General features: G+C 44.1%; 1 protein-coding gene across 2 annotated transcripts; it reads right to left on the reverse strand.

Moving 5' to 3' along the window:
- Positions 1–14,214: 14,214 nt before the first annotated feature.
- On the reverse strand, positions 14,215–23,146 carry PARP12 (poly(ADP-ribose) polymerase family member 12). 2 transcript variants are annotated; one of them, XM_010712944.4, is made up of 9 exons: positions 22,862–23,146; positions 21,655–21,725; positions 20,709–20,844; positions 20,130–20,250; positions 19,013–19,103; positions 17,715–17,790; positions 17,076–17,206; positions 15,215–15,366; positions 14,215–14,573 (listed from the first exon to the last, which is right to left on the reverse strand). In XM_010712944.4, exons 3-9 carry the CDS (start codon positions 20,766–20,768, stop codon positions 14,293–14,295), a joined length of 912 nt encoding a protein of 303 aa, XP_010711246.1. In that variant the 5' UTR covers positions 20,769–20,844; positions 21,655–21,725; positions 22,862–23,146; the 3' UTR covers positions 14,215–14,292. The 2 variants fall into 2 exon arrangements, with proteins under 2 accessions (XP_010711246.1, XP_003202453.1); XM_003202405.5 differs by lacking the exon at positions 21,655–21,725.
- Between the last annotated feature and the right edge of the window lie 1,641 nt (positions 23,147–24,787).

Here is a 24,787-nt window from a genome sequence, read left to right on the forward strand (position 1 = left end):
CAGCCCCCTTACAGGTCTGCTGTGAGACCCTCATCCCATCCCATAGGGGCCCACCAAGGACACCTGAGAGAAAGGGAGAAAGGGCTGGCACCAGGTCAGAGCTCAAGGTTGCTTCCAGCTGGTCTGTGGGAAAGATCAGTCTCCATGTGAGCAAGTGAGAGCCTGCTCTTCCCTCACCAAGAGCAAAAACTGAGAAGCAGCTGCCTGAAATCCCATCACCACTCCACCTCCTCCCAGCCCAAATTTAACATCTAGAGGTGCTGCCATCAGCACAAGAGTGCCAGGCACACAGCATGCTCCTCTACACCTGTGTGGAAACAGATGGTAGAAATCCACTATGACGTTCTGGTGTGAATCCAAGGAACATTTTAGAGGCCTCCTCCAAGTTTTGAGAGGTTAAGTAAACCCCTCAGAGAGAGACCAGCCCAGCCCACTGTCCGGGAGGGCACAAACAGCTCAAAATAACAACTTAGCTCTTTCTAGGGGAGCATGAAATTACTGCTGTTTTGATTTGTGGTATGACTGAACTTCAGTATAGCCTCTAGCAGCAATCCATTCTCTGAAAGGTGTTACATGAAGACACGTCCCTTCACTAGATGTTCAGCATGTTGTCTACTCCAGCTTTAGCAATGGTCAAGGCAAGCTGAGGAAGACCAACAAAACATGTGCTTTGCTGTTACCCAGGACATTTTTCTTCTGCTTGAACTGGAGCCCTTCTGACTCTTAGTGCAAGACAACCAAATGGGACCAGTAGAGAAATTAGGAAACATGATGTAACCCTCCACTAGGATATGATCTAACGGCCTTTTTTTGCCACAAAACTCAAAGCAGCCAAACCACAGGACAAAAACAGCTCGGAGCCCATTGTCTACTTTTTCTATACTGACATGATGCTGATGATCTTCACTCTGTGGAAAAACAACTCCAAAGAATCACTCCTCAAACATGCTTTTTAGTACTCCATTTCCCTCATTTTCTGTCTTCATTTCCCCAAACGTGTCCTAAACAATATCCAGTTATGTACCATATTAGACATGGAAGCAATTAGTTCTATACTCATTATGCACACTTAAATCTTGACATTTACATCCAAATCATCATCACATTGTCATGATTGTATTATTTATTACAGTTTAACTGCCACCAGACTGTTTAGGAGGATAACAACACTCATAGAGGACCCAGCCTTTCCTTAAGTTACCACGCTTGTAGTTTCACTCTTGCAACTCGAAACAAAACTGCAGTGTGGCTGAAAGTCAGCTGCGAAGTACTTACATGCAACATAGAGTTTAAAAAAAAATATCTGAGGTTCAAGTGGCATTTTTAGACAAGGTATGAGGTATCGTCACCTCTTGAAGGATCCTGACTGGGGTGAGCATGTATACTCTAAGACACAGGCAGGGTAAATCCGGTGCTTCTTGAAGATGACAAAGATGGAAGGGTTTTTTCAATCAGCTACACAGTCGTTCAAAAGTCTGTTTGAAATCCCAGGTTTGGGTGGAAGGCAAGGTAGACTTTTTCCAAGAGTTCGAGCTATGAACGTGGTGCAGTAGCCTGTGTTGGATGGGCAGTATTTATGACAATAACTGGCATCTCTGGCAAATTTTCCTTGGAATGAGAAAAAGCTACAGATAAGAAAACATTTAAACTAAAGGAACAAACATCTGCTGCCAGTAATCTGGCAGCCAACAACTCAAGTGCCTTGTTCTCTCTCTTCCCCACAGGTAGCTCTAAACACATCCTTGCCAGGTGTTTCCACATTGGTTTATTTTAAAGCATTAATACATAAGGCTGATCTGGCAGCTTTGACTGCTGCATTTTTCTGGTTCACTGGTTACAAAAGGTCTAAGTAAATAGGATCAGGCCCACACAGTAGGAAGTGCAGCTTGTGCTGTGCTCTTCCTTCAGCTCTAGAAACACTCCAAGAGTTTTGATGCAAGTCCAGCCCATGTGTTGTACCTTTGCCATACATTGTCTCATGAATGCCACAAATCCTCCAGTGAAAATTTTGCATGCAGATGTCTGCCACGTGGGATGGACTCATCCCATGAAACAGAAGCCACTCACCCACCCGTCTCAGGCTTTTTTCATATGCTCTTTTGCCTACAGAAAAACATATCAGATACTTAGTACACACATATGACATGCACAAGCTCTTTTTGTTTTTATGGGCCTCCTGCCTTTACCACCCAAATCCAAATAGCATGGGGGATGGAACAAAAAAAATTGTACTACTATATGACCTGCCCTCCACTGCACAATGAAACACACGACAAAGCCTTTCACCTGAAAACAAACTGCATGATGGTTTTCAACATACCAAGGGGAGGCAGGTAAGACAAATGCCCGCACCACTGTCTGTTCAGCATTGCTTTTGCAAGGCTCTGCTAAAAAAGGTATGCAGACTGGAGATGGAAAGGGGAACGTATATTTCTTTTGTGGTGTTAGATCTGATCTGAGCAGATTATGGCCAGTCACGCTTTTTCCTTCTCCAGCATTCACCCTAAGAAAACTGTCTAAGTCTTTCTTGCAAGACCAGCAGAAGAATCAAGAAGATTCTGAGCTGGAGCTAAGAGGAATCCATGTACTGTGTACGAACAGAAATATTCACAGTAAACTTCTGATAATTTTAAAAGAAACTCTTGTAGTATGACAGAAGATATTTTAGAAATACAAGGTTGTCTTGGTGAGGGTGAAGAGGAACAAAACAAGAAATTCAGAAATTTAGTCTGATATTTAGCAAATAGCTGCTCTTCAGACCTCAAAGAGGGATAAAGACAAAAGATCACAAGCCAACCAGTGCACTGTTTCTCTTCCTCTGCATCCTTGAACTCCAATTCCTGAGAGAGTGAACACTAAGTTTTGATCTCGGGTTTCAATTTTTCTAAGAAAACACTGGCTAGTAAGCAGACCACCCTGTCTATAAATTCAATACGTCTATCCTCAGAGAACAACTGAAGCGGTCACTCCTTTAGTTACACTGAAAAGTTTTCAATTCCTCTTTCTATCAGAGGGGTAACATTCATTCAGACTGTTACCCCCATCCCCTCCCTGCTCATTAAATTAAACCCAGCTACTACTTTCTCAGGCTCTGTTCAGTCATAGCAGTGTTTACCACAAGGAAATGTTACACTTACAGGACAAAGAGTTCCCTCCATCAGAGTTCTGACTAGATGTTTTTGCTGCATTTGCAAGAAATGCTAATACCAACTGGAATCACCACTTTTTTTTTTTTTTTGCAAGAACATCCAGTTTCAGTGCTGTTAATTATTGGAAAACCCCAGCCTCATGTTGGCATCTCTGGTTACTATATTCAAGCCCAAGTGATCCTTATCTCATGCTCCATTTGTGAAATGATAAGGCCAGTATCCAAGACAGGGAGCCTCAGGTTCAGTTCAAATTTAGGATTAAGAGTAGGTATCCCATATCCTGCGGAAACAGGTCACCCTCTCCTCTAGCTGTGGTCAATCAACCTCTCAGATTTTGTGTGAAAACAAAACTCTGGCCTTCTCCATTTTGAATGGAAACATTGTCTTTGTGAGAAGCCAAACAGTAAAGAAAGCACTTCCCCATGTTGTTCTCCCTTTAGGGCGGTTATATACCAGGATCATAATGCCCTGGATTGTTTTAACCTAAAAAAGGTAATGGAATGGAATGGCTTTAAAATAACTCACAAAACAAGATTTGTATGAACCCCAAATTTAGAACCCAGATTTATAAAAGCCATCTCGTAATTAAATGATTTTAAATTAGTTGGTTTTTCAGATAATAATTTAAAATATTATATAAATTCTAAGTCTAACTCCACAGGACCTTAACCTTTTCGGCACCCTCCCTCCCCATTCGTGTATTGGGTTATTTTTCCATCATAAAACAGAGAATGGGAGCAGTTCACTCACAAGGAATATTCCCATACTCACAACGGTTCAGACCTCTGAGATTCTGAATCCTCTACAGTCTAAGGATGCAATAACTTTTACTGTCTGCTGACATAAGTCTTTAATTTCCCTGTATCTGCCATCAGCATGGCTCACTTCCACCAGCTGAAAAATGTTAAGGCAACAGAGACCAACATGTTACAACTCTTTCAGCTACACCTCCCTAATCTCTCCCAGAGGACCTATCCACAACCCAACACAGGTGAAATCACAGGCTGGGATTTTCTGAAGCATTCCTTTACTTAGAATCCTTCCCTCCTCTCACTCCTGTCCCAGTGCACCCTAAGCTCATACTCCAAAGACTTGTCTGTGATACAAAGGAGTTACTGCTCTCTGTAGAGCATGTTTATTCTGCCCAGAGAGCATCTGCACTCCTAAGCAAGCTGAAACGAAGCTTTGCAAAAACACTGGGAGCTTCAGAATTGGTGCCCAGGTGGAAAAGTGAGCATGAAGTAGTTCTTCAGTACAAAGTGCATAATTATCTTGCTTGTGCACTAACTCCTCCATATAGAGGAGCCCTAACGTTACTGTAGTGAGCCATCAAAGCAGCTTTATTTATAATCATACTGCCTGATGTTTCAAAAATACACAAGACATAAATCTCATAATAGCAAAATGAAATGAGTCTATGATCCTCCTAAAGCACATGCTTTGACTTGAAATTCTAGAGCATGACTGAGCTTTAAAGCAGAAACAGCTCCGTGTATAGAGAGCACTGAAGCTCAAACTGCAGACCATCAGCTCTAATCCGGGTCAAACCAAAAGCACAATGGATAAAGCAACATTTCTGTGCACCGACCTATGATAAATGGACAGTTTTAATGAAACCTGTGTCCTCTGGGAAAATCTGCTGCACTGTCATCCTTGTCCCTCTTGTCACCGTACATTCTGAAGTGACACATTTGCAGGCTGAAAACTAACAAAAACGGCACCTGGACTTGGGCACGTCTTTTAGATTTGCTCAACACAAGCACAAGAAAACTATTAGTTTTCCCAAAGGAGTGAACAGATGTGAAAAGTTATATACCTCATATCCTATTTCAGTCCTTCAGACTGAATGATCCCAGTCTGAAGGAAACATGATGTGTGTCTGCAAAATCTGATTGCCTGTTTAAAGCAAGTTTAAAAAAGATTACCAGACTTAAGGGACTTCTATGAAACAGTTTCCTGGTCATGAGATGTAAACTACCTTTCAGGATACCTCAGAAAAAAAGCATCTCATTAATTTACAACAACTCTTCTTCCTTACTAACACAAGCTACAAGTAGAGATGTTCCATATATGCTATGGTGATGCACTGCAGAAAGATGCATCACGAAAAGAATTCAACAAACCTTTTCCTTCTTCATTTGGCTACATACTTATAACACGTCTAGCAACAACCTGACATAGTTCTACCTGAAGGACAGGTTTTCAAGCAGAATCCCTGTATCACTTCTCCTTACCACCTCCAGGCCATATTGGCCTTTTCTGCCAATAAGCTACAAACAAAAAACAAAACCCAACATGCAATGCCACAAACAGTTCACACTGTAACTACTGATATCCTAAGAAACCATGAGAACTCTCCTTTTCCTGATTTTGCCTAGATGTCTATGGGAAGACCCTAGAAAATTCAACCTATTGGAAAGGAAATCAGAGAAGGAATCAGACTATCTTCCCTGACAGAGAAACAGAGAAATACTTAGGTTGGAAAAGACCTTTAAGATCATCAAGTTCAATCATCAACCTGACCTACCAAGTAGCACCACTAAACCATATCTCTTACTGCCACACATTTCAAAAAACCTCCAGAGATGGGGAATTCCTTGGGCAGATTGTTTCAATGCCTAGCCACTCTCTTCATGAAGAAATTCCTCCAAATATCCCATCTAAACCTTCTTGGGACCATTTTCTCACATTCTATCACTGTTACCTGGAAAAAGAGGCCAAGCCACACTTCATTACAACCTCCTTTCAGACAGCTGTAGAACAAGGTAGAGCAAGGAGGTCTCCACTAAGACTCCTCTCCAGATTAAACAGCCCCAGTTTCCTCACCACTCGTCATAACGCATTTTCTAGTCCCTTCTCCAGCTTCACTAGCCTTCTCTGCACACATTCAAGCAATTCAATGTCCTTCATGTAGCAAGGGGCACAAAACTGAACACATCTTCCCTGAGCTTTCCAGTTCACTATTAGTCAGTTTGGCAGAGCAAAAGTGTGTTTTCCCTAGGCTATACAAGCTCAAGTGTAACACTGTTTCATAGTCACCACCATCAGCCTTGAGAGAAAAATGTAGAACATCACCCTAGAAACACCATTCTGGTAAGGTTTTTCTGATTCCATCAGATTTCCTTCAACATCAAAGTAACTTCACATTAGCAGAAAATGAAAAGCTGCCTTGCAGTCTCCAAACCTCTAGGATTTCTCCTTGGTGCATTCTCCTTGCAATGTGCCTTCCTTCACCAGTCAGCAGTGCCAAATTCATCAACTAGCCTACCCACACCTGAGCTGCATCAGTGAATAAATGAGCCATCCTGAAACAGCAGAGGACTCGATGAGCAGACATTGTCTTCTACGGGCAGGAAAATAACAAGCTAACATTACACGCCTTCCTTTGTCCTGGTTCTCATTGCCTCTGTCTGCAGCACTCACACTTTTCACATGAAATTATTCATATTTCTCTGGACAATTTCTTGAAAGAAAAAACAAACACACAAAGAATGAGAGAGAAGACCTTTGCCATCTGGAAACACTGCCCAGGAGAGCCCATGCCATTGTGCAATTCAGAGGGATTAGCATTACTCACACTCCCCTGAATCAAGCCCCTGTTCTGCTCCCTGTCATTTCTGCTTTAGGCACTTCACTGTCACTCAGAAGGCATCTGCATAGAACTTTCTCAATGTAGCAGCTGGCTAAGGAGTTGTTTATTGTCATTACCCAATTTCACCATTTCTTTCCTTCAAATAGGGTCTGTCCCCAAACCCACCGAGACCTGGACGTCACTAATCTGGATCATCTTGAGGTGCTGAAAGAAGGGTCCCACTCCTCTCCAACCTCTTGTAACAGCACAGAGGAAATACTCAAAGGTACTTAAGCATTGCCTGTTCAAGTTCTGGGAAGTTTGTGGAGGTCTTTTTGACTGTGCCTCACTCAGTGTGGTTAAAGTTGGGCAATACACATCATGTTCTTCATTGCATTTATGTCATGATCTTTACCACAAAAAACGCCTCTCGAAACTATGTGGTCGTATTCTGGGGATCTGGGCTCTGCTTAGCCCATCTTCATCATTTCTGCTTTCCACTAGTGCAATGCACTGCCTCCCATCAAGACTCCGTACATTCGTATGCCACAGGAACTTGCATACAATGCATAGTCAACTTGAGTTGTTGTGCCCCTGAACTTTCCTCTTACTTGTCTTTCTTCTCAAGACGGTGGGCACAAAAGTTTATGTTACTTTGTTGTTGTTGTTTTCTAATTGGAAAAGCCTTGGCTGTGCTTACATCTTTATTTCACCCCCTTATTCGCTGATTGTAAATACATAAAAAAAATTCCAGTATTGCAATTTTAACACAGTATAATGTATAGACAGAGAGGTCACTCTAAAATGGCAATTTAGACCAGCGCCACCTCCAGTTTCAATTATTATCCAAACTGCTTCAGTTTTCTTTGTCTTATGTTTAACTTCTTTCCCCTTCTTACTGTACTAAGAGTGGCTGCTTAGAACTCCATGAAATGTACCCTCATTGCTCATGCACTCAAGTACCAAAGTCATATAATCACAGAATCACAGAATGGTCTGGGTTGGAAGGACCTCAAAGATCACCTAGTTTTAATCCCCCTGCTATGTGCAGGGTTGCCAACCACTAGACCAAGCTGACCAGAGCCACATCCAGCCAAAAGTACTACAATGACATTTTGGAAAAGAAACTGCATGACAGTTGGACTAACTCTAAGTATGTCAAGAGTTAAGCACACAGATCTTTTACCTTTGAAATCTCTCTCTTATTTCCGCGAACCTTGCTGAAATTCAAACAGGCCTTCCTGGTGAGTTTGAAAGCCCACATCTGCAGAAATTGTAGAGGCACCATCCCTCCCTGGGTGCTGTGGAGAGGAATATTTGTTAGCAATGGGTTCAGGGCCACACTGGCGCGGCATACTTAGCAGACCTGGATTTAGCATCTGTCAAGTCACGAGGAAGAGTAAGTGACACAAACTTGTCAGATCACAGAGCCATCATTGTGCCAGGCTCTCCCTCTGTCTTTGCCATCCCCTCCACCCTGCATACTGGAAGGGGCCTCTTCTGACCCTTTCCACCCCGCTTCCCTACCTCCAAGGTGCCTGCAGTGCACGCTATCTGTGCCCATCACTTGCCTGCGCTGCTGTGGTGCAGTGCTGCCCACCTCGCTCCTGGCACCTCTACTCTCTCCTATGCCCCAGGATGAGAGCACAGCAGCTCTCAAGGAGAAGGTTCGATCCCAAACTTCTGAGTTATTTCTCAGAAAGCTTATGGGAAGGGACGGTTCCCAGGGGCCTTGATGGGAAAAGCAGGCAGTTTTCACTTGCTCTCTTTCCTTTTTATCCCAAGTACTGAGAAAGCAGACCCTTCTCACATACTCAGGGCTTTTGAGTTAGGTGTCAGCCACCTGCAAGGGTAGCCTGTTTACAGAGCTAGGTTTCTGTGGAGCATTGGGGAAAATCAGCAACACTGAAAGAAATGTGTGAGATGAAAGCACCGGGAGAATACCTGAGCCACCTTTATTAAATAAAGCCAGCAGGTAATGAGTTCAAAGCAAAGAAAAGGAGATTCTCCTTTCAAGTGGCTTACAGCTCAGCTCTGAATATTTACAAGACGTCGAGGATACCAAAAGTTCATATAGGTTTGAAAACCGATGGAATAACTACTGAAGGAAGAATGCACCCTGGCTTGTTTACATACACAGAGACAACCACGAGCCACAAAGGCGGCAAATGAAGCCACAAAGGAGGCAGAGCAGCCTCTGGCAGCTTCCCGCCCTCCCCGGCCCCTCACAGCCCGGTGCTGCCGCCGAGCGCGGGCGGGCACCGCCACCTAGGGACCCGCAGCGGGGCCGCCGCTGAGGGGCTGTTTCCTCACGGAAACCAAGGGGCCTGGTGCAGCGCGGGCGAAGGCGCTTGTGGGTTAATTGCCTACGAGCTGGGGTTCCTCGGTGCAGAGGTTCACCCCAGCCCTGAAGCTGGTTGCTGGATGCAGTTATTCAATAACCACTCTACCGCAGATCCCACCGCTGCAACATGATGCCAGTGTTAGAGATTTGCAGCAATTCAAGTAAGGCTGAACAAACTCACTGGAGAAAAGAAATCTGACAAGGGCTGTTAAATACAAAGGTGTTGTCTGAGGCTTAGGAAGTCCCTGAGCTGCACACCATACTACCTAACTACTCCTTTTCCAGAGATCCAGCACCAGCTGCTGCTGGAGACTGGAGCCAGGCTGGGACACGCTGGCATGCCCCTGTTCAGCCAATCCCATGCAGAAGGGCATACCATACATATGAAAGAATACTAACATAGCCCTACAGTGCCTTATCCATGGCTTTTTCACTGTATTATCTCCACAACATGGGGCCATTTTCTGTAATTCTGCACCTGCTTGAACTGGCAGCATAAGCAACGCAGACATCCTCTTGGCCACCTGTGATGGCTCCTCTTTTGATCCCATCAGACAGCAATTTTCCAACTGTTGCTGTCCCACTCCTCTGTACAAATGTGTGTGCTTCAAATGGTACATGTTCATGATTAGGTCTTCTCTTCTTCAAATGTCACCACGTAGTTGAACAGGCACTCCAGAGCAATGGAGAACCAAAAGAATCTCTCACACAGCTCTCTTCCCACAGCAGCCTCAGCAGACCCTGGTCTTCTTCCTCGCTTTTCCTCTTTCACAACTGCTCAAGACTTTACTCGTGATTTGACATGCATCATGACTTAGGTTTTGGTTTGAAAGTATCATGCTAATACTTTTGCTCTGAATGCTTTAAAAAGAGAGTCTTTGTAAGTTTTCAGCATAGAATCAGAAATGAAGTATTTAATAGTTTAAGCACTTTTTCCTCTGCTAGGGGCTAGGACTTGGAGCTGGGTGTCAGGGCTGCCATGGATTTTACCTGCTTCCCATACCTGGTCCAATGTAGAGAATCATCCAGCCAGAACCAACCAGCATGAATGAATGAAAGTAAGGAAAGACCAAAAGTGCAGAACTGATTTAAATAAAAAAAAAGAAACCAAAAAAACCAACCACACAAGGGAGAAGGAAAGGATCAGCTTCTGGCAGGTTGCTTAAAAGTAGTCTTGGGGGAGAAGCCCAGGCTCAGCAGGAATTCCTGGACTGTTGTAGTCACTTCACAGCCCAGAAAATAGTCTGGTTTCCAAATCCTCACAGAAGTGAACAAGTCCTAAAAGGTTTTTGATTTTCTTCTTTGACAGGGCTATGCTTGAACCCAAACATGCCATTTTCTGCTGCTTGCATGCCAGCCCCTCATATATGAACAGATGCCTGACTCCGAGTAGTTGGCAATAATATTATTTGGTTCTTATCAATGTTTCAACTGTAGAAGTCAATATTCCTGATTCTCCCAGAGTTCATATGCAAAACCTGATTAGTACTTACAGTTTTGTGCATTGGATCCTTCTGTTCCATTCGATGGTATCTCTTCTTTTAGTCATATCAACTTCACTACTCAGCTTGCGGTCATCTAAACTCTCTGAGGGTGCCCCTGATCCCACTATGTAGGTCATTGATAAAGAAAATAATAATCTGTCCTAGAGGTGAGGCACTGGCACGGCTCCCCAGAAAAGCTATGGGTTCTCCGTCCCTGGAGGTGCTCAGGGCCAGGTTGAATGGGGCCCTGGGCAGCCTGAGCTGCTGAGTGGGCTTTAAGGTCCCTTCCAACCCAAGCCCTTCTATGACTCTATGATTTACAGAAAGCAAGAGTGAAAGAGTGCACAGAATGTTAAAGAAAACAGAGAACAACGTGACTTCTAACATCTTCTTTGGACTTAGTAAAGGGAAAATAATTTTGGAAAAGAATTTTTAGGAGTCCAGAGCTGAAGATACAGCCCAAGAAAAATGATTCAGAGAACACACAGTGAAATAATACTTCTCTTTGGGAATGAGTAAAGACATAGCTTCCTCCAGTGGTTAGAATATCATATGCAGACACTTGCCAAGTATTTACAGGTTGAGCTCTGGCACACTGATTAATGGGTCCTTTGAAAATGCAGTAAAGCATCTGGAATAAAAATCAAAACTTATTAAGAACAGATGGATGTGGTCCAGGTCAGCCTTCTCTAGTGCACATATTTGTAAGCTAGATGTAAAAGTAATTTTGGAAAGCTAGTTTGAATGGAAACTGTGTCTAGGACTCAATACATCAGACAACAGACTTCATCAAAAAAAGCAGGACTGCAAAAGAACAGGAGCAATTAAAGTTATTCCCTGAGCTCTGAAACTCTGCTTCCAGCCGATAATGCCTTCTGCAATCCTACAAACCCTTGGTCCCACATCATTACCTCAACCACACATTAATTCTGGACTGTTATTCCCTCAGTCCAGAAAGAGCCTTGTTAAATAATGCAATTGTTAAGCATGTCATGCCAAGAACAATATCTGTGTTTTCTCCACCTGGCCCCCATGCAGCAGTAGTGCCAGGTTATGGGGCTCAGATTGACTTTTAGGAGTTTAAGTGCTCTGGAAAACAACATGCTGTTCAGCATGTTCAGTCAAGAATTAGGTTTCTATAGTTTAATCACCCTGTAATAAATCCTCCTGAAACTGTTAAAAGAATTCTTAAAAAATGCTGTAAAGTGAAACTTGGCATCACTAAATTAAAAGAAGGCCTTAAAACTTGCTGAGGTGTCATTTAATAGAAAGCCTGGAACAGGTGCATAAATATGTAACCAACAATATTAAAACCAGGGACACTGTGAAGGCCTTAGAGCACTACCACCAGGACATCAATTAGAAATAAATTATAATGAAATAATCACTTGACTAATATCTTTGCAGGCAGAGAAAAGTATGTATTTCTCTGTATGTGGAAGAAGTGTCTTATTTATGTGAGTGTAAAACAATTGATTCTTCTGAAGTTGTTGCTGGTTCCTGCAAGGCAATTGTTAAAGGAATAACTGAAGAAGATGCCAATACAGAGACAGGAGATCTTCAGGAGATCAAGTACAGACGAAGAAGACAGGGTGCCCCCACAGAGGCGGAGGAAGAAGCTCTGGCTGCACGTCACCACCCGCAGCCCTTCCTGATGGAGCCCAGGCCAGCTCAGATTTCCCAGGTGGAGCAGAGAAGCCACCTGCGCCAAAACCAACCTTTCCTGTCAGAACTGTCTCCCTTTGCCCCATTCCTGGTGGATGAGTCAGCCCTGGTCCCAGACACTACCATCTTAAATTCTCCTCTACAGCCAGTGCCACCAGCTGAAAGAGCAGCTCTGCACTTCCAGCTTGCTTTTTCTCTGCTTCCTCCTTCTTGCTTACAAGTAGGTAAGTTTTGTGAGTGCATATTTGGATTTGTTTATTTTTCCCTAAAACAAACCAAAAGCTCCTATTTGGAGATTCCCAATGAGATGGGCTGACCTCTCAGCAGAGCCCTCTCCCTTTCCTCTCTTCTGCAACGGTCTGTAAACCTCTCCATCATGCACAGGTAAAGTACTCCCACAGCATCCTGCAAACAGGCAATGTTTTGGAAACATAAAGAAGTAATTAGTTGAGATCCCAACTAATTATTTAATTTCATGCTGAGAGAAGCTTTCTTCCATACCCATCAACAGAGTGAGCTCCACAAACCATGGACAAGCCCACCTTAACACTTGCCCACCCAGCAACAACCCAGATGGCACAGAAAGCAGCAAACTCCACAGAAAGCAACCTGGCTACTCACTGTGTTTCCCAGTCAGGCCTTCTCCATCACTATCTCAATGACTCTGAAGCTGTACTCACTTGTGTCTGAGTCAGAAGTCATTTAACCTGCTCTCAACAGAATAGAGAAATTCTCATGCTTTTTTTTGTTTGTTTGTTTGTGTTTGTTTTTGTTTTTGTCTTTTACCCAGGGGAAGAAAAGAAAAGCCCACGAACCTGTCAGGTCCATGTTCAGTGCCTGCTGACAACTGCACATGCTGCTGCCTATCTGCAAGCATTTCTTACCTGAAAGGGCACTGAGGAATGCTTTCGTTCACAGCTGCAGAACTTGGGAGGTGTGCAGGTGCTCCAGAGACAGCAGGAATTTCCGGTCTGCAAGAAGTTCTAGCAGATTTGTAATATCAAGGAAAAACCCCTACGAGGAAGTATTTGCAGATGGAGTTGCTTTTCGTTTTTAAAAGTGGTTTCAACACCTTACTGACCAAAGTATTCCCAAATCTTTTACTGTACAAAGCCCTGCCTGGGCTCTAGGTTCAAGTATCATCCTTTGCCAGTCAGTGCTGCAGCTTCACCTCTTCTTTATCAGTCCTGGCACAAGCTAAACTGGGAATTGTTCTTATTGATATTTTGCAATTGTTTATTTCAAGTGGTCTGTTTGTTTATTTTGGTTAAGTCACCTTTCAAGTAGGTGAATGCACTGCATTTGACCCTGCTCACCCTAGTAGTCACCAGCACTGGCACTGGGAGAAGAGCAGCAAACCTTACCTGGAGGTGGGACTGCTGCTAGGAATGATATAAACTGAGGGTTGCACACAGTAATCCTGAAATAGTATGGCTCCTTTGCAGACCCAGTGGTACGCTACCACACAGCATTATTCAGCTCACCACAAACTTCCTCACTGTGAATGTCATGGCAAGGTGGTGATCTGACTCCAGTAGCTGCCATACCTCTGGTTCTCCTGGCCTAAATCCAGGGAAATTTTGCAGTGAGGAAGGGATTCTTCCCATGGGCACCAGATGAGGACACCATCAGCAGGATGGGGATAGGATGAGGACACTCAAGATATGGCATCCCCGGCAGAATGGGCAGACTGCATGTGGAAGAATAGGGTGAGAAGTGCCAACACTGACTTGATTGTGAAACAAAGCAAAGTTAATCATACATTCAGCAGTGCTGCTTCCAACATCAGAACACGACTGCATTAGAGTATGCAGAGCCACCCCAGTATGTATGTACGATCCCACCCTATGCAAGAGATAAGGTGGAACGTTAGCACCTTCTGTTGGCAAAAGAATAGGTCCTGCAACAAAAACTATGCCTCCAAGAGCCTTGGGAGACTGATACTATTTTGCATTACAAAATGTTCTTTAGTATCTTAAAGGAAATTTTAGCATTAGCAAGTTCTAAAACTGTACAAACATGAACAAAAAGATTTATTAAAATGTTTCAGTGTAAATACAAAGAATATTCTGCCATTCATTAAAGGATCACACATAGAGAACTACTGCTGTACTCCAAGATATAGGCAGGGTAAATTTGGAGCTTCTCAAAGATGACAAAGATGGAAGGGTTTTCTGGATTATCCACACAGCTGTCATAAAGTCTGTTGCGATTGTTTGGTGTGGGTGGAGGACGAAGGTATTCAGAGTCCCCTTGAACAAATTTTCCAACAAGAACCTGAGCTACAAACATGCTGTAGCGGCTGATCTTAGAGGAACAATACTCATGAGAATAACTGGCATCTCTGGCGAAGTAGCTTCCTAGGACCAGGAAAAGCCACAGGTAAGAGAATGCATCAACCAAGGAACAAACATCTGCTATCAGCTCTTTGGCAGCCAGTGATCCAACAGCCCCAAATAGCTCTGAACATATCCTTATCAAGTGTTTTCATGTGGGCTTTTTTTAAAGCCGACAGAAGCTAGCCATATTTCTCCATCAACCTCTCTGTCCCATCTGTCTAAAAGCTTTGCTAAACAGCAAGTACTTGAGGCAAAGAGAAATGCTTTCCGTCCCTCCTGAAGGCTGCTGACACGGCTTGCAGTGATGCAGACATGAACAGATGAGATTGCACTAAGGGCAGGTGTGTGGGCATCAGGGGCAGCCACCTCACACAGACTCTGGCCACACGTGCAGCCCGTCATGCTATGCCATGAACTCCCTCCCACCAAGCCTGCCATTGCCTATGGAGTCCCCACCGCAGCTGGGAGTGGATCCATGGTAGAGCTACATAAGTTGACGTGGCTGCTCTCACCAATAGCAGAAACAGCTTTGTGCTGTTTCACCAATAACAGAAAGTCTAAAGAAATAGGATAAGTAGAAAACACAGCTCGTGCTGGGCTTTTCCCTGAGTTCTAGAAACACCCTAAGAATTTCGAGGCAAGTCCAGCTCATGTGCTTGTACCTTTTCCATACATTGTCCCATGAGTGCCACAAATCCTCCAGTCAAAATTCTGCTCACAGATGGCTGGCACATGAGATGGGTTTGTCCCGTGGAACAGAAGCCGCTCATCCACCCAGTTTGATTTATGGAGCTTCTTCATCTGCTCCTTCTGCCTAGTGACAAAAAATGAATGACATTTTGCCCTGATTCAAATGAGGACAACTTCCCAACCCAACTCCTCATATTTTGGGGTTGTGGAGGAAGAGTGGCACAAACCACTGTCAGTGGGGATACTGCCTGCTGTGCCCTTCTGTTGGTACTCTGCAGCACAGCTGGCTCCTTACAGCAAAACAGAAAGCTCTCACATCCTCACGGACCATGTTGCATACAGCTTCACATGTCACATTAGAGAGTAAAGAGACAAACATCTCTCAAGAGGGAATTGTTCCCAGTTCCCAGGTTGTATAATCCTGAATGAATGAGTATGGTTATGAAATGAACAGCATGAAGCCACAGTAAAAACTGTGTAAACTCTACATCTAGCTTTATCACATTAACAAAAATATATTTTTTTAAACCCCATGAGAAGAATAAATTTGAGATTCCACAGCTCAGTCACAGTGAAGGAGAATATTTCTTTTTGAATAACATTAGCAAGATTCACATGTACAACCTGTTGGGTTATGTGGTAAAAGTCTAGTTTACACACATGCATAGGAGTGTGGAGGCAGTGACAAGTGAGGGATCCTCAATAACATGCTCAGACAGCAAGAAGCCCCAGTCCATCCCAAGGGGCCCTTAGGGGCTGGGGTGACACCTAGCACCACAAGCAATGAAAAGGTTCTGGGGCATGGCTTGTTGACTGAGGTGGGTATTACCTTCAGGAGCATAGAACTCATTATGGGATGCAGGGGAAGGGCATATGATTTGGAGATTACACATATAACAAGACAGATGGAAAAGGAGATAAGGAAGGCCCCTATCATGCATGGACAGGTGACTGACTTGTCCATAGGCTTGTCTAGCCATGCCCTGTGACTGATCCAAGCAGTCTGACCTATCTCTTCATCAGACTTCATTTCTAGCTCATATGCTGGATGGTGAACTCTACAGCCAGTGTGCTGGAGCGCATATGAGGGATCTCAGTGCCGCAATTTAACTGGAGCCTCAGGGTAACAGCAATTGAAGCAAGGAAGGTTATGCATGTGAGTTCATGATTGCTAGTGAATGTCAAGCTGGACAGCCAGTGGGAGAGCAAGTAACCTGGGACATGGGTATCAGAGCAGTCATATCTCTGGGCCAGATGCCAGAGAGAACAGTTTCTAGCTTGCCTACCAGAGGAACAGTGAGGCTCAGGAAAACTACCTGATGGCAGCACGAAGTATAAGAGTCTACTGAGAGATCCATTTGTACATGTATATGTCTGTGCAGAATGCAGCTGGAGATGGGAGGATCCCATGGCCAGCATACGTGTAGGCTGAGTGTCTAAGTCCAGCCCCTGAAGAGACAAGTACAGGTGTGTGTGTGTATCTATTTTCCATGAACAGGCTTTCATCCTGATTAGCCAGAGAAGAGAACAGCATGAGGCTGTTGGCACTATTTATCATTTCATGAGTGCTGTGCTGTCTGTATTGATTTTTTGTTTAACTGAATGTGTACATATATATAAAAGCCCATTTTGTGTGTATGCACATGTTTGTGCTTATGCGCCTATTGTGAAACTCACTACCAGCAGGATCTGTGCACACAGAAACGTGGCAATCGAACCTCTGTTAGGCTACTGCCTTTGGCAACTCCTATCACAGACTGTGGAGGACAATAGATCAGGAAACACCCATACGCTCTGCTACCATCGGAATAATGAAACAAAATAGAAACAAACCACTGAAAAATTTGCCAAAGTGTTGGGTTCTGGATCCTCTGCAGCCGGCAGATGCTGTAATCTTTCATTGTCTTCTGAAACAGACTCTCAATTCTTCTATATTCACTGGAAGTGTTGCCAACATCTACCAACTGAAAAATTTAAAAAGACCAGAAATAAGGTATTTCTAATAGTAACAACTCCCAGTCCTTCCAAAGGCATTATCAACTTGCTCACATTAAAAGGAAAACCCTACCATTAAAATCGTTAGTTTCTTCTTCGTCTTTCCAGTCAAATATTCTATCCCCACTTTCACTCTCTTGCCAGGCTGGAAGCGCAGGCGCTGAGGTGCTGCTGCACAGGGAAATGAATGCAATCTAACACAAGCTTCCCTCACTGTACACACTTCTTATGCATCTAGATTATTTCTACTTCAAAGTAGAAATAACCTAGATCTGAAATCACAGCAGTATCCAAGGCGGAGAAGAGTGAATATCAGCTTCACCTTAATTTGATACCTGAGGTCCCTCTAGATACTTCCTTACAGGTCCAACTCTAATTTTACCACAGCAAATGACATTTACGTCAAATAGACCAAGAAACATAGACCAATAAATAAACACAATTCACCCACTCCACTGGAGATGTGAAAACTCATACCTTGTACCCAATTTCAGGCAGTGCTGATTGGTCCCATTCCAGAGGATAAAGTGAACGTGATGGCTCTGTACACAGGCTGTGAAAAAGAAGAAAGAGCAAGTCAATCCACAACTCTTCTCACTAAATCCCCTTTCTGGAGAATTCACCTAGCTCTACAGCAGCTTTCAGGCATCTCCAGATTTTCTTTTTTTCTTTTTCTTTTTTTTTTTTTAACCTTCCAGTTACCTTTCTCTCCAGTTTAAATTTCTGTACACATCCTAGTGATGTTAATGAATTTCTTGGCAGGCATTTATAGGAGACCTTCAGTCAAGAATTACCATAGTTTATACAACTGCTCTCCAATAGACCTCCATGTGAGCTGCTTGAACCTCTAGTGAGCTGGGGTGAGAGCCCTTTCCCTCCAGATGCCTACTCATCTCAAAGTCACTGGCCAGACAAGCAGCCCACTTTCCCTGTTCCCAGGACCAGCCTGGCAGAGGACATGGGTGGGCAGTAATGTCCCCATGCAATGCTGCATTAGTTAGTCCTTAATAACTTCCAACAGAAGTTCTCCCTCATCCACCTGGCATGAATGTTTTGCCCCACGCAATAGGGGCATTACCATCAACTCAGAAGTTCCAGTTTGCTTTATTTTTAAATCAGCCAGCCTTTGGTTGAACTAGCTCTTAAATTGAACCCTTGGCTTCTTATGCACTGCCTGCCAGTAAGTTTCTGAAAGTCGAGATGGCTCTTTTTGAAATAAAGCAATAGCACAACTAACTTTTAAAGCAAACGTGCCCAAATGCTGTCAGACCAAACTTCTATGAAAATACAAACTAAAAATGATTGCATCCAGGACACTTCATTTACAGGAATTTGCTTCTATTTTATTTAATATTTCAGCTCTCCAGGAAATGGCATCTATCTACAGTCTTGGGACTGGCACTCCCCTGTTCCCGCCCTGTGTATGGTTTAGCACTGTTGGTCTATAAATCAAGGAACAAAAATTCCTGGCACAGTCGTGTCAACCCTATATGATCTTGCTCTCACAGAGGAACAAATCTACCCTAGAGGTCTCCAGTCTCCAATGGCTGCCAAGATTGCCACCAAACATCCCTCAAGCACACTTCACAGAAGTATTGCATAATTTACAAATAATGTCACAGCAAAAATTAATGTTAAACCAGTCAGCAAATTTCATTTCTAAAACTGAATTTAAGAAATCTAAAATTGAACTCTAGAGAGAAAAGAGGAATTTCTTAGTAGAAAAATGCCATCATCTAATGTCTCTACATTATTAAATAATGCAAGTATAGTACCTTTTGTCCTGCTCACGTTGAGAGTACAAATTTTTTGGCAGCCGCATAACTTTTCTTTGAGTTGAATAGACCACATTTCTTTGGACCATGTCTTGAAAGAAAAACACAATGACTCACTACTATGCAATTTATTACCCAGGGAATGCACGTAGGAAAAGTTTTAAAAGCAGATAGCTGAGGATGCTGCAGGGTGACATTCTTGCTATCACATTCACCCCATTCCCTACTTAATAGCTTGAGACCGTCCCTACTTGGGCAGCTTCTGCTTGGAGATCACCAAGGTCAACAACCTGCTAGTGTGGGCTGTGAAGCTCAAAGGCAACCACCAACTACTGCACCCGCAGATGTACTCACACCTGGGCTGCCAGCCAGAGAAAACCACATCTGATGTCTGGCCTGCAGCAGGGAAGGGTTTTCAGTGTGATGGAGTCCCTAAGCCTAACTTTCCTGGCAGTACAGGATTGTTACTTGGTGCTTAGAGGAAAGCCTGTCTTTTCTTTTTCATCCTGTAACGGTATCACAGAGCACACGCGGTGTGACATTGCTAACCAGCCATTGTTTCTTCCTTCAAACATCACACTTTCTATTCATGCCAGGAAACAGATTTTAATTTTCGAAAGCTAACAGAAACCTTAAAATGGTTTAAAAAAATACAAATAATTTAGAAACAGATAAGCGTTTCTTATTTTTCCATTCTCTTTCTCTGTAACTAGCCCATAATTTTCCTTCGCTGCACTGCGTTTTCTCTTCTCATAACTAGCTTATAAGATGTCTACTAGAGCTTGCTTCACCATTTGACTTTTCTGATCTTTTTTTTTTCCTTTCTTGTTTCCTCTTTAGTTATATAAACCAAAATGCCTAAGTCAAATACCATGAAGTATTTTATTTCAGTTATTCTCAATATACAGCATTGACTACAGATGCAAAAATCTAGAAGTTTGATCAGAACATCTCAGAACTACAGAGAAAAGTACATAATGTTCAAGCTCTGCTTGGAGGAAAAAAGGCATGTTCAAAGAAATCCAGATACCCACAGGTTGACAATTCTTCGTATGAAAAAGGCTACCTTAGAATCAGCAACACAATGTAATGAACATTAAGCAAAGAAATACTTTACCTTTGAAGTTTAATTCATATATCTGAGAACCAGCCCAAAATGTCAGAGTGCCTCTCTGGTCAGCTAGAAATGCCTCCTCCAGATCTGCAGAATTTACTGTGGCACGGGGGTAAATCGGGTGCTACAGATAGAACAAGGAAATTATACATGTTAGAAATAAGCCTGCGGTGTAAGTGGCACTGTGGGGACATACCAGTGTTTCCTCAGGTCCCTGTGATGAGATGCTATGTGGAACTAGTCTCAAAGGCTTCCAGCATTTTGTTCTTTGGGGAAGGTACCTCACAGAGAACAACTGCTTGATACAACAGCAACCGAAGTGTTTACCCTGTGAGGTCAGCTTCAGCCTGCATCATCTCTGGAAAATACACCCATTTCTAAAGGCAGTCCTATGGAAGCTTTCACAGAGACTCAGTACTGCTTTGATGGACACTTTGTAAGACAAATCCATCAGGGCATCAAAGCAGAACTACAATGGACCAGCAGGACATGTAAAACACATCAGCTGCCAAACAATATGTCCTAAGCAACTCTCCAAAGATGGCTGAGCAGGAGCTTTCAGCATCAAACCATGGATCTCACCTCTTTCCCATATTCAATCCACTGCCCCAAGTCATCAAGCCAATACCAGGCACACGTCATTCTGAGGATGAACAGAAGGGTCTGAAGGCACCACAAGCACAGGAGAACTGGTCAGTGCCTGGCTGCGTCCTCACCCCTAGCACAGAAAGAGAAATCCAGAGTCAGTCTTTCCCAAAACTTTCAATCTATACAGTATCCTTGGTGATCTCAGAAGTCTAATGAAGTCTAATGACATCTCAGAAAAGGAGACATCTTGGGCTGGGAAGTGCAGAACCGAGGAACTGATATTAATATATTTTACATGTTTTATATTATATTTGACATGTCACGTGTCAGAGGAATAACCCTGAGTTCTGTGGTTCTGTGGCTTGGGTCAGCATTTTTTTTCTAAAACATGTATTGGGAGAAAACACAACTGGCGCAATGAACTTGGCTTCTTAGATGAAGGTCAGTGGTGCCACCTGGATAACAGCAGCAAGACACGGCTGTTAAGTAGAAATCTCACTGCCTTCAGAAAGCACCAGCAGCACCACTCCTCCTTTACTGATGAGGAAAGAAAAAAGGGGCTGTGTGAGGATAGGGGCCCCAGTGAGGAGAGGCTGGGCTTCCTCATGCCAGACACAGCTTGCTGTGGGATGGGACATTCACAATTTCTCTGGGCAGTCTGTACTGGTGCTTCGCTACCTTCTGAGAGAATAATTTCTTCCTAGAATTTCCCCATGTCAATTCAAGGTGCCTGTCCCATGCTCCACCTTAAGATATGCCACCTCTGAGGACACAGCAGGTGGCAACCAGCAATTCAAATACAAATTTCCCTTTGCTTTCTACTCTCCCTCCTCCTCCTTCGGTTGTCCCAGCTTTGGATTGCAGCCCAGCTAATATTTTTCTCTACCCCTGCATCATGACCTCATCACAGGGCGCACAAATGCAGCCAAGAGTTGCCTACCTGAATTTGCTGTGGAATTTGCAAGGGTCTGTGGTGGAGATGCTCACAGCAGCCCAAGGAATTTCAACAGGCTGTGCAAGGGGAAACGGGAAATGATCATTCATCTGGTTCTGACATCCTTCATGCTTTGGCAGGGATCGGTGCTATTCAAAGCAAGCTAATCAGGGGAAAACAAACAAGGAGTTCCCTTCTAGGGTTGGTTGCAGTACAAAGACCCATGAACAAAGGCCTGGCAGCCCCTTGGCCTGCCAGAACAAAGAGCAAGGAAGGACACAAGTCCCCTTCCCAGCCTTAGCTTGTTCCACTGCTGTCTTCAGACTGCTGTGCTCTTTATACAGAGTAACACTAGCCAGGCTTTTCCTAGAAAAACGCTCCTGATTCATTTTCTTTCAAACCCCATTGCAGGACATTCATGAGATCCAATGCTCCTGGGAGCTTTTTTTGGATGCTTTCGCCCCTTCTTTCCCCTCTGCACAGCGGTATGCAGCTGCCGTGGCAGAACTGTGAGTTCTTGGATAGAGTGTGGGATTTGGAGGGGGTGGAGAAGCAACAGAGGAAAATGGGCAAGGAGGCTGGGAAGAATCAGATGAAGTTTCCAGCAGCTCTTCCCCCTGCTCCCCCCATCCCTGTTCCCTCTCCCCCTACTCCACAGACCACTGCTACCCCTATATAGATCTGGGACCCCTGCTCTGCTCTAACGCCACCCTCTCTCCAAAAGGGTGCACTTCAGACCTGCTTTCACTTTCACTTCCCAACGCTTGTGCTCCCGGACAGTTTTTTTCCCACTCAGCAGCTAATCCCAAGGAAAAAGAAATGAAGGTAAAGCTCTTAATATAGCAGACAGACATATTTCATTTTCAGGATTCAGTGTCCTCCACCTTTTGCCGAAGATGTCACTATCTGCTCTTGTGTAACGCATACCCCATAAATTTGCCTTCACATCCATGAAGCAATAGCCTGCACAGATGAAAAGCAACCTCACACCGCCTTCCACATTGCCTCCGCTCTCAGAATGGAGGTATTAACGAAGACAACCATGGTTTATGGCCTGACTAACAGCAAGCAGGTGTCCTTCCAGCAGAGCTAAAAGCAAAACCTACGAACTGTGAAATCCCCAACTTCCTCCGCCTCCCTCCCCAGCTTGGCTGCACCCCAGGAGAGGTGTCAGAGCCCCACGCGTGCTGCCTCCCCAGGGTCCCCTACTCACAGTGCTGCCAGCGGGCTGCCCAGCCACCTCCCGTGACGGACGGGTGTCAGTCACGTGCCTCTGCGTCACCACAGCCCTTTGAACCCTATGTCCACATGGGAGAGGACCCTAGCACGCAATAAGACCTTCAGAAATAAAATACAAATGGCCAGCTGGAGCGCCGCTGCTGGACGTCAGGGATGCCTTCCCACTAGCCACAGGCCCATAAGGAGTGGAGCTGAGCAGCGTTTCCTTCTGGTTATTGCGCCATACGCACGCGCATCTGCCAGGCATGAGCAGAACAGCCAGGCGGAGCTAATGGTTCTGGCAGGCGTATCAGAAAAGTCAACATCCCTGTGAGCCGGCATAGCTTGTCCTTTTTGCTTAACTTCTCACACTGGGCACCAACACCTGACTCGCACCTTTTCCCTCCTGCCCCTCACGTGGTCAGGAATGCTCCAGATCTTCTCCTGCCATTCAGCTTCTGCTGAAAATCATTCTTTGAAAACCCAAAGCTTCCATTGCCTTGCAAAGCGAAACCCCTATCTCAATGCATGAAGTGGGCACACCCCTCGGCGTGCACCTGGGCTAGTAAATGCAGTAGGCAGTGTTGCACAGACAGACCCACAATAGTGCAAAGCAAGCATGGGACTCTGCAGTGCAGAGCTGAATCAACCCACACTGAGCTACTTACTCTCTTTTTTACTCCTTTACCTTCAAATCTAAGCTGTTCTCTGCTCTTCCCTGTTGAAATCGGAGCAGGATGAGATTTCCTATCTGATTTGCAGCCCCGCAGAAGACTGACAGTGTCTCCCAGAAGAGCTGTGAAGCATAAAGCTTAACGATAGGTCAAGCAGTACTAACCCATAAAATACTTGCATTTGAGTAGGTTGTTTTAGTTGCACAAATTATGTTCAGTTGAATTGCCCAGAACAGTTTTATCCTCTGATAATCTGGTCAAACCAGATCGGTGGTGACAGAACCACAGAGAGCTCAGTTCTAGTTTCTGGAAAGGCTGCCTCCTGAGTGTTCCTTATAAATACAGGATAAAAAAAGAAACAGAGCTGTGAGTGTGAAGTTGAACCTTGCTTCTTCCCTATCCGGCCCTTTCTGACTGCCTTTTGACCTTTCGTATCATATCTGCTTCTCATCTCCATAGTTGTGCAACTTTTATGCTCTCTTTGACTGATGAGATTTATCAGCTCAGATCCCGCAGGTTCATTTCTGCATATGGGAATTCTCTGCTAAAATACTCTTCTGAACCGAAGCCAAGAGTTTCAGCAGACAGAGATACCAGCTTTAGGAAAAACATTCTGCTTGGTACAGAATGTTTACATAGCTTTCTGGGGACAGCATCCTCCATAAAACAAACAACGTGCCGCAAGCTGGAGACGTACGTTCACTGTAAACTGGTACATTGTGACATTGTATTTTTCCTTTTTATCACTTTTAGTTGCAATGATGGCTGGGGGGATGTTGAACCTCTGATTTCTGCTGTCACTGAAATAGTGACACCAGAACTGTCTGCATTTCCAGGGTCTGACAGGTCTCTGAATAGACATTCCATGTCTCTGCCTTTTCCTGCGTGCTCAGCAGAGGCACCCACACGTGGTTTCTCTGCATTTGTGAAATTTACTTATTACGCACATGAAAAAAGCACAGTCTTCATTTTCTCCCCACAAGTTTCAAGTCTCATGGTTGCTTTTGCTTCAGAGGAAACAGATAAAAAAAAAAAAAAGTGATGTTTCACCTTTTCTAAGTGTGTTTCTGCAGACACAAATTAACTCTGTCACAGTTTCAGACCATTCCAAGGTTTGGCGTGCGTATACTGATGCTACAGTGCAAGCTTACAGCATGGGAACAGACTGACAGCACCTCATGATGCAGGAAAATACCCCAAATCTCGCTGCAAACCCCACTGCCACTTGAAGGCAGCACCTTCTTCCC

Source organism: Meleagris gallopavo, chromosome 1 (assembly GCF_905368555.1).
Source record: "Meleagris gallopavo chromosome 1, MGAL_WU_HG_1.1, whole genome shotgun sequence".
In the NCBI taxonomy this organism is placed as follows: domain Eukaryota; kingdom Metazoa; phylum Chordata; class Aves; order Galliformes; family Phasianidae; genus Meleagris; species Meleagris gallopavo.